The sequence below is a fragment of the Sorex fumeus genome, unplaced genomic scaffold (assembly GCF_029834395.1).
Source record: "Sorex fumeus unplaced genomic scaffold, SorFum_2.1 ptg000028l, whole genome shotgun sequence".
Lineage (NCBI taxonomy): Eukaryota > Metazoa > Chordata > Mammalia > Eulipotyphla > Soricidae > Sorex > Sorex fumeus.
The window spans coordinates 3,133,825-3,143,557 of record NW_026606085.1 but is presented as its reverse complement, the minus strand read 5'-3'; the positions used below and the strand labels follow the sequence as shown (position 1 = coordinate 3,143,557).

The 9,733-nt window shown below is 45.8% G+C and overlaps 1 protein-coding gene across 1 annotated transcript; it reads right to left on the bottom strand.

Moving 5' to 3' along the window:
* Nucleotides 1-177: 177 nt before the first annotated feature.
* On the bottom strand, nt 178-9,237 carry INCA1 (inhibitor of CDK, cyclin A1 interacting protein 1). The gene is made up of 6 exons (XM_056115169.1): nt 8,894-9,237; nt 4,550-4,663; nt 3,511-3,550; nt 3,039-3,229; nt 2,426-2,597; nt 178-504 (listed from the first exon to the last, which is right to left on the bottom strand). The coding sequence occupies exons 1-6, from the start codon at nt 9,010-9,012 to the stop codon at nt 379-381; spliced, it is 762 nt and encodes a 253-aa protein (XP_055971144.1). The 5' UTR covers nt 9,013-9,237; the 3' UTR covers nt 178-378.
* Between the last annotated feature and the right edge of the window lie 496 nt (nt 9,238-9,733).

Here is a 9,733-nt window from a genome sequence, read left to right as displayed (position 1 = left end):
CTTTCCCTCCGCTTTGAGCTGGGGAGACGCGCGTCTACTTTGCAGCGGCCGTGGAGCCGGGAAAGCAGCTCCGCTTCCCCCCGAGCCTCTCCGCCCTGCTCCAAGACCACGACTCAGGGCTCAGCTTCATTTCTGCTCATTTATTTATTTTTTTAAAAGAAGCTCTCTGGCAGCGGGATGTGGGTGACGACAGGAGGTGGGGCGTAGCTGCAGGAGGGCTGGGTTGAGGTGGGACACCGCGGGGACCATTTAAATGGGAGCGGAAGTTGGGAAAGGCCAAGGAAAGGGAAACGCCTGATGCCATAAATGGAGGCGATTCCAGTGATGGGGCCAAGCCATGGCTTCCCGGGGCAGCACAAGCCTCTTGGAGGGTCCTTCTCACTCCTCAGACTGCAGCTCCGGCTCCCAGGGACTGTAAAGGGGTGTGCCAGTGCTGCAGGAAGCCTGATAGCGGGAAAGATAAGACCCCTTACGGCCGAGGGGAGTCCAGGGAGACCAAAGCAGCTGTAAGAGGGGAAAAAATTGGAGTATATATACATATATATATCATATATATATGAATACACACATCTTTCTGAAATTTCCTAGTTCCCAAGCCCAGGCATCTCCAAATCCTTGGCTATCACCTGCTTTGTTTTTTTTATATTATTATTATTATTATTATATACTCTCGGCAAGCTACCGAGAGTTTCCTGCCCGCACGGCGGAACCTGGCAAGCTCCCCATGGCGTTTTCGATATGCCAAACACAGTAACAATAATGGGTCTCATTCTCCTGATCCTGAAAGAGCCTCCAATGAGGCACGGTTGGGAAGGACAAGTAAGAGAGGCCGCTAAAATCTCAGGGCTACATCCACAAGAACAAAAGCAACCGTGCTGGAAGCAGATGGGCGAGAAAGGGACCCTCCTTCACTCTGGTGGGAATGCCAAATGGTTCAGCCCTTTTGGAAAACAGTATGGACGATCCTCAAAAAATTAGAAATTGAGCTCCCATTTAACCCAGCAATACCACTCCTGGGAATATATCCCAGAGAGGCAAAAATGTATAGTCGAAGTGACATCTGCACTCGTTTGTTCATTGCAGCACTCTTTACAATAGCCAGAATCTGGAAAAAACCTGAGTGCCCGAGAACAGATGACTGGTTAAAGAAACTTTGGTACATCTACACAATGGAGCAGTTAGAAAAGATGAAGTCATGAAATTTACATACAAGTGGTCACTATCACTATCCTCCCGTTGTTCATCGATTTTCTCAAACGGGCCCAGTAATGTCTCCATCGTGAGACTTGTTGTTACTGTGTTTGGCATATCGAATACGTCACAGGGAGCTTGCCAGGCTCTGCCGTGCGGGCGAGATGCTCTCGGTAGCTTGCCGGGCTCTCGGAGAGGGGCAGAGGAATCGAACTCGGGTCGACCATGTTGGCTGCGTGCAAGGCTAACGCCCTACCGCTGTGCTATCGCTCTAGCCCATACAAGTGGTACTTCGTGGAAAGTATCATGTTAAGCGGAATGAGTCAGAGAGGGATAGACATAGAAAGATTGCATTCATCTGGGGAACATAAAGTAACAAAGTAGGAGACTAACACCCAAGAATGGCCGAGGTTAGTACCAGGAATTTTGCTCCATGGCTTGGAGGCCAGCTACACATGCTAGGGGAAAAGGAAGCTCAGATAGAGAAGGGAGCACCAAATAAAGGGTGTTGGGAGGATCCTCCCAGGGTGGGAGAAGCATGCTGAAAGTAGACTATAGACCAAACATGATTGCCACTCAATGCCTCTTTTGCAAACCACAACACCCAAAAGGAGAGAGAGAACTAAAGGGGATGCCCTGCCACAGAGGCAGGGTGGGATGGAAGGAATCGGGGGTGGGAGGGATACCGGGATCCATGGTGGTGGGAAATAGGCACTGGTGAAGGGATGGGTACTTGATCATTGTATAACTGAAACCCAAGCACAAAAATTTGTAAGTCTACAACTGTACTTCATGGTGTCTCACTAATAAAAATTAAAAAAAAAATTCTCAGGGCTAGGGTGAATGGGGATGTTACTGGTGCCCGCTTGAGCAAATTGATGAACAGCGGGATGACAGTGATACAGTGATTATATTATTATTATTATTATTATTATTTTGCTTTTTGGGTCACACCCGGCAATGCTCAGGGGTTACTCCTGACTCATGCACTCAGGAATTACTCCTGGCGATGCTAGGGAGCATATGAGATGCTGGGAATCGAACCTGGGGTCAGCCGTGTGCAAGGCAAACGCCCTACCTGCTATGCTATCACTCCAGTCCCGGCTACCATCTCTTTAGTTTTGTTCCTTTGAAACGTATCTATCCAACCAGGTTCTTCACTTTTTCTCTCAATACAAGACCCAGGTATGTGCACCACCTTCTAGCACCCCACTAAGCACCTCTCTAAACATACCTGGGCCCTTCCAGGAGTGAGATGATGATCTTGTTCCAGTGGATAAGGTGCTCTCTCCTCTTCTAGATCAGGACATTGGGTGGCACTGGGGAGTCCACAGTCACCTTCATCCAGCATCAGGGGAGCGGATGCAGCTGCAGCCGCAGAGCTGCCCCACTGGGCCTCCTTCATACTGTGGAGACTTTAGGCTTAGGAAGGAAATGCCTGGAGACCAGGCTTACTGCCTCCAGTCTTTCTTCTATGAAACATTTTCAATTGGGACTCAGGGGTATTGTTCTGTGATTTCCAGAACCCTACTCCAAACTTTTCGCTCCCTTCAGACTGCTCCTTTCAGTTCTGGGACTCAGAGGTAACCTCACTATTTTCCAGTTCTATGGAATGCTTTCCTATCTTCAGTGATCCAGTTTCCATTCCTTCCAGTTTATGTTGCTCATCCTTCACCCCTGAGTTCCCTTTTCCTTTCCACTTTATGGAAATTCTGCTTCAATCACATAAAGTCCATGGTTCAAACTATTGAGTTCCCGGAAAGCCCTCCACCCCTTCTAGGTTCAAATCATCCTTCCCCCAGCCCCCAACCCTGCTTAGTTCCCAGTGCCCAGAAGTCTCTCCTTACTCATTGATGATTCTCTGTCTCCTTCTTAGATCCTCCAGGTGGTAAGTGACAGCCCTCACCCGGGCTGGGGTGCCCCCAGTTCCCCGTTGCATCCCTGACAAATGTGATCTCCTTTTTCTTCTGCAAAGCATCTCAGGAGGTGGGAGCCCTTCTGGGCGATACAAGTCAGGCTGTGACCTAGCAGAGACTTTCTGTTCCGGGGGATGGGAAAAAGAGCTAGATAACAGAGCTGGGTATCTCATGGGATCTCAGGTTAACACAGATAATGAAAACTCTTGGAAAACCCACATCATGAAAACATAACTGTGCTGTGAAAGGCATAATAATGATCAATTCACGGAAAGGAAGGCCTGGTCAGTGCATTATTGGGGGTATAACAGAAGGAAGTGGCAGTCAGGAGAGCTGAGGACAGGACGGCAGTAGTACTATTTTAACAGAGGAGAAGTGTTGAAGCACATTTAGTTTTTCATACCAGTTGGGGTGGGAAGTACTGTTCCTCCATCCAGGTGGGGCTATAAAGCATAAAAGGGAGTTAAATGCAGAGAGGACACCATCATCATTTCTGTTTCCTCTAAATGAGTTTTTCCCAACCCTGTACCTATTTGACATTAGAGACTATAACATCTACCAGTCAGTAGGGACAATTATCCCTAGATTAGGGCTTATTTCTGTAAGTCCTTATATAGTTAAAAACTGTAGATCCTCTGGGTCTGGAGAGATAGCATAGGGGTAAGATACTTGCTGTGCATTCAGTTGGCCCCAGTTCAATCTCTGGCACCACATATGGTCCCCGAGAACTATTCCTGAGCAGAAAGTTGGAATTGCTCCCGAGCATATCTGATGTGGTCTTGAAGACCCCAAAAACAAATGAAAAATTTTAGAGACTCTGGTCTGGGATGTAGTTCATAGGCAGAGCACTTGACACAAATATATATATATATATATTTGCTCGAGCGGGCCCAGTAACGTCTCCATTGGAGACTTTGTTGTTACTGCGTCTGGCATATCGAATACGTCACGGGGAGCTTGCCAGGCTCTGCCTTGCGGGCGAGATACTCTCGGTAGCTTGCCGGGCTCTCCGAGAGGGGCGGAGGAATCGAACTCGGGTCAGCCATGTTGGCCGCTTGTAAGGCGAACGCCCTACCCACTGTGCTATATAAAGCCTTGGGTTGGAATCCCTGCACTGCCCCCTACCAATATAAAAAAATAAAAAACAATGAAAATATAAAATCTCAAAAACAAACCAGAAGCAATCAGATAGGGCCAGAGAGATAGCACAGGGGTTATGGCACTTGCCTTGTGTGTGACTGACCTTGGTTCAATCACTGGCACTACATGATCCTTTGAGTATTGCTGGCAGCACAGGACTAGGAATTGTCCCCAAGTACTGTCAGGTGTGGCCCAAAGACCCCAAAACAAACAAATGAAAAGCCCAAACCAAATAAACCGTAGGGCCTCACCAAGTGCCTTTAGTTAGCTTTTTTTTTTTTTTTTTAACTATTTCTACCCACCTGGGTCTTTTACTTATGTTCTCCCAGAAGAAATCTCCATAACGCTTGGGTGTCAGTCTGAGGCTCTGGGAAGGCAAGCTGGGGGGTGGTGTTCGGCTGACCACCCTGGAATACCTGAGATGAAGACGTAGTGTGAATTCTGATTCTTTATTCCAGAGATTCAGAGGCCTTGTCTCTCCATCAGACTCTCAGGTTCACTCAGGCTGTGTTCCCTAATCCATTTTAGCTGATAAAGGTGATAAGATCTCTGATTTGAAAAGGATGTGAGTGCTGGTGTGAGGGGAGATACTGACTCCCCTCAATATTTCAGTATCACCTCAATATGTCAGATCTCACTGAGTCTCAAACATCTTTCCATCACCAAAATATAATATGCTTTGCAAGCTAGATTGTTAAGAAGGGCCTGGAAAATAAGGTCATATGACAGGATTTCTTGGGCAATTCTGTGATCCATTTCAGCAGAATTTATTTATTCCTGCTTTGTCTTCCCTATCTCAGAAGAACTATCACCTGTAGGGCAGGAGGGTTATCAGAGCTGTTTTAGAATAATGCTTATGACTTCTTAAACCCTCAGATTGAATAATCACCATTCTCATCTCTTGAAGAGTATTCTGGGATTTAGACTTGGGCTTTTGTTTTGGAGCACTTTCAAGTGCTCAGGAACAACTTTGAACAGTTGTTCTTTAGGGTTTTTTCTGGCAGTATTCAGGCGACATTGTGGTGCCAGGGATCAAACCTGGGCCTTCAGCATGCATAATACCCCTTTGAGCTATCTCCCCAGCCCAGATATGGATCTTTAATTTTCCCTATTTCTCCCCTAGAAAATCTCATCCTTGCTTTAAAATACTACCAATGGGACCTGGAGAGATAGTATAGTGGGTAAAGTGCTTGCTTTGCATGGGGCTGACCTTGTTTTGATCCTTGGCACCACCAAGAGGGGTCTCTGAAGATAGGAGTATTCCCAGATCATTACCAGGTTTGGTTCTCCACCCCACCCCCAAATAAATAAATAAATAAATAAACAAATACTACTAATGTGCTGAAGACTCCCAAATCTTTATTTCTAGCCTCCATTCCTCCCTTGGGCTTCAAATTTTTCATGTTCAGATGCTCACTCAATATCTCCTTCCTATCTTACCCCAACTCAGTGAAAGCCCCCTCTCCAAATGCCAAGTTTCTAGTATCAAAAAGTTGGTATACCAGCTTGCTCTTCAAGCCTGTGTTCTCCCATGAACGTGTATCTCTCTTGCTTGTCTCTATGTTTCTTTGCTTGCCCATTTCCACACTGGAGAAGCCTGTGTTCTCTCTAGAACATGTACATCTCTTTCTTTCTCCTCACACCTTTCTAAATAAGTTTGAATTAAAACTATCTTGGTTTACCAAAAAAGAAACTCTGGTATACTTCACTTTTCCTCTCTTCCCATATCTATCAGTAAGTTCTGTTAATTCTACCCAAATTTGACTATTCCTTGCAGGTTTACTTCTATATATATATATATATATATGTATATATATTCAGCTTTTGTATACACACACACACACATACCATGTGTGTCTACCATGTGATACTCAGGTGATCATATGCAGTTCTGGAATTGATTCTGAGTTGGTCACCAGCAAGCAAGCACTTTAATCCTTGTACTATCTCTCTGGGCCCTCATTTCCCCCCCCCATTTTTTAATAATTTTATTTATTGAATCACCGTGAGAGCAGTTACAAAGCTTTTGGGTTTAAGTCTTGGTCATACAATGAAACACCCATCCTTTCACCAGTGCCCATTCTCCACCACCAAAAGCCCCAGTATACTCCCATCCCACACCCTCCCCCTACCTGTGGGGCAGATGATTTCCACATTACTCTCTCTCTACTTTGATCACATTCAATATTTTGACACCAGACCCACCATTATTATTTGGGATTTTACGTTCGCCTTACAAGCGGCCAACATGGCCAACCGAGTTCGATTCCTCCGCCCCTCTCGGAGAGCCCGGCAAGCTACCCAGAGTATTCGATATGCCAGACACAGTAACAACAAAGTCTCCAATGGAGACGTTACTGGGCCCGCTCGAGCAAATCGACGATCAACGGGAGGGCCTTTACCTTTACCTTTACCTTTACCCCAACATTCAGGTCTGCTGAAAAGGCGACAGTAGACAATTTGTTGTCTGTTGCTGGTTCAGAATAACATATGATGTCGCATGGCTGCAGTAGTGGCCGTGCAATTTTGAAATTCCGAAATTTTAACACTTAAATCTGGAGGGATTTCTGCCAAAACCTACTGGGTTCTGAGATTTGTTCCTGAGTCTCTGGGATCATGGCCGTTGAGCAGCTTGATCAGGAGCAGGAAAGGCCCTTCATGGGTGGCAACTCGGGGTCTTGTTGGGACAGGAAGGAAAGGGCCAGCTCCACACCCATCCCGTGAGGCCCCACGTGTCTCGTCACTGAGGGCCCAAACCTGACAGTCCAGTGACCTTTGGAGGATGGCGGCCACCGAGCTGCCTAGGGGGAGCAGGCGGAGGAACAGCACCCTTTCCCCCCTGGGGTTGGGCCCTCATTTTTGAGGGGTGCGTACGTTCATTCTTATTCTTTCCCCAACAATTTATTGTGCACAGATCAGTGAGAATAATCCTTTTATAAAAGATTTTCTTTTTGGCCATACCCTGTGGTACTCAGGGGTTATTCTTTCTTCTGTGCTGAAAGTCACTACAGGTGGTACTTGCGGGCCATGTGGTGCCAGGGATTCTGCATGCAAAGCATGTGCTCAGCCCATTAGTTATTTCTTTGGACCTGGTTGTTTTTTTTTTTTTTATGGGCCATATGTGGCAGTACTCAGGTGCTATTCCCTTCTGACTGGTACTCAGGGAACCAGGGACTGAACTCTGGTCCTCTTATGCCAAGTATATGATCAGCCCTAAAGCTATCTTCCCAGTCTTAAGAGAAAAATCTTTTAATATGAGGACTCATGGGCCAGAGAGATAGTACAGTAGGTAGGGCTCTTGCCTAATATGAGGCTGACCCAGGTTCAATCCTGACACCACACATGGTCCCTTAGACTCTGCTAGAAATGATTTCTGAGTGTAGAACCAGGAGTAAGCCCTGAGAACCGCCAGGTGTGACCAAAAAACAACCACAAAAAATGAAGGCCAGAAAGAAAGTCCTGGGGTTAAGGCATGTACCTTGCCTGTGGCCAACTCTACTTCAGAATTCCAGTAATACATATGGTTCCCTGAGCACTGCCAAAAGTGTCCCCTAAACACAGTGCCAGGAATAATCCCTAAGCACCATCAGGTGTGACCAAAAACATTGCCCCTCAACCAAAAAAAAAAAAAAAAAAGAGGGGGAAAAAAGAAAAAAAGACCAGGGGCTGGAGTGATAGTACACAGTGTTTGCCTTGCATATGGCCGACCTGGTTTCAATCCCTGGTATCACATATGGTCTTCCAAGCTCACCAGCAGTGGTCCCTGAGTGAAAAGCCACAAGTAAGCCTGGCTTATTCCTGTGGGTGTAGACAAAAAATATATTTAGCTGGGATGTGGCCCAGTGATACAGTGCTTGCCTTGCAAATATGAAGACTTGAGTTTGACTCTGTACTGCAATGAAAAGATCACGTAAAATTATACACAAGTTGGGATTTACTTCAAAATATTCTTTTTTTTTTTTATTTTTGGGTTACACCCGGCAATGCACAGGGGTCAGTCCTGGCTCTGCGCTCAGGAATTACCCCGGCAGTGCTCAGGGGACCATATGGGATGCTGGGAATTGAACCTGGGTCGGCGGCGTGCAAGGCAAACGCCCTACCTGCTGTGCTATCGCTCCAGCCCCACTTCAATATACTCTTAATAGAACCAGAGATAATACAGAGGGTAGGGAACTTTCCTTGCATGGGGCTGTGCCAGGGTTTGATGCCCTGTACTACATATGTTCCCCAGAGCCCTGTCAGGAGTGATCCTAGAGTACAGAGTACCACCGGATATGGTCCCAAAACCAAAATAAATAAAATATAAGCTCTAGGAGTAAAACTCCTTTCTTTCTAACTGTTGATTCCTCAGAACCTAATACTGTTCAAAACTTGTTTGTCTTTTGGCTATACCCAGTGGCTCTCAGGGATCATTCCTGCCAGGGGTGAATATGGGTGTTGGGAATTGAACCCAGATAGGCTGCATGCAAGAAAAACACCTTGCCCATTATATTATCTCTCAAGTATTGGTTAAATAAATGTGTGATTCTATCAACCCCCTAAGACCAGAAATGCTATCCCTTGTTCCTACTTCTTGGGGGAGGTCTAGGCATGCAGTCTTCTTTCCACCCTGTCCACATCCTTCCAACTGAGTGTGGAGTACTCACTTGGCAAAGGGAATGAGGTTTTCCTCATCTTCCTGCATCTGGATATTTGGATGGGGCTGGGTATCTGGATTCAGTCTCCTCATTTGTGCTGGGAAGATAATGGAAAACGAATCACTCATTCACAAAATGGCTATTGAGATGAGATCAGTAGTAGATTTAGAGATCAGAAAGAGGATGGTCTTGAAAGAGAACAGAGCTCATATTCCTATGCAATATTTTCTCATAACTATGGATTGTCAAAATATTCAAAACAACAAATAGACATGAAGAAAAGATTGACAGCAAAAATAGTAGTAAGAGACTTTTATATGCATCTATCACTGTTAGACAGAGCAAAAACTCAAGAAGGAAACACTGACCTTGATGGGAGAAATGAAATAGATGGATCTACCATACATATGTATGGCTCTCCAAGCCCCAAACGTTAAGTACACATTATTCTACAGTACATATAGGACAGTCTCCATGACAGACCACACTCTGGGTCATGAATCAAATCTCCATAAAACCAAGAATGTAGAGATTTATCAACTATGCTTTCAATGCTTTGAAAATGGAAATTAAGGGGGTCTGGAACAATAGCACAGCAGGTAGGGTGCTTGCCTTGCAAGTGGCTGACCCAGGTTCGATTCCCAGCATTCCATATGGTCCCTGAGCACCACCAAGAGTAACCCCTGAGCTTGTCAGGCTCTGCCGTGTGGGTGGGATACTCTTGGTAGCTTGCTGGTCTCAATGAGAGGGACAGAGTAATCGAACCCGGGTTGGCTACATGCAAGGCAAATGCCCTACCCGCTGTGCTATCGCTCCAGTCCTAGAAATTAAGAAAAAATAAATTTATAA

Excerpts from the sequence above, each read along its gene's own strand:
- INCA1 (XM_056115169.1), bottom strand. The coding sequence starts at position 9,012 with ATGAGTGATTCGTTTTCCATTATCTTCCCAGCACAAATGAGGAGACTG. Across the intron at positions 3,551-4,549 it reads AACATAAGTAAAAGACCCAG|CCCCACCTGGATGGAGGAAC; the intron begins GTGGGTAGAAAT and ends TATGCTTTATAG. Across the intron at positions 3,230-3,510 it reads AGTACTTCCCACCCCAACTG|AAAGTCTCTGCTAGGTCACA; the intron begins GTATGAAAAACT and ends CCCCCGGAACAG.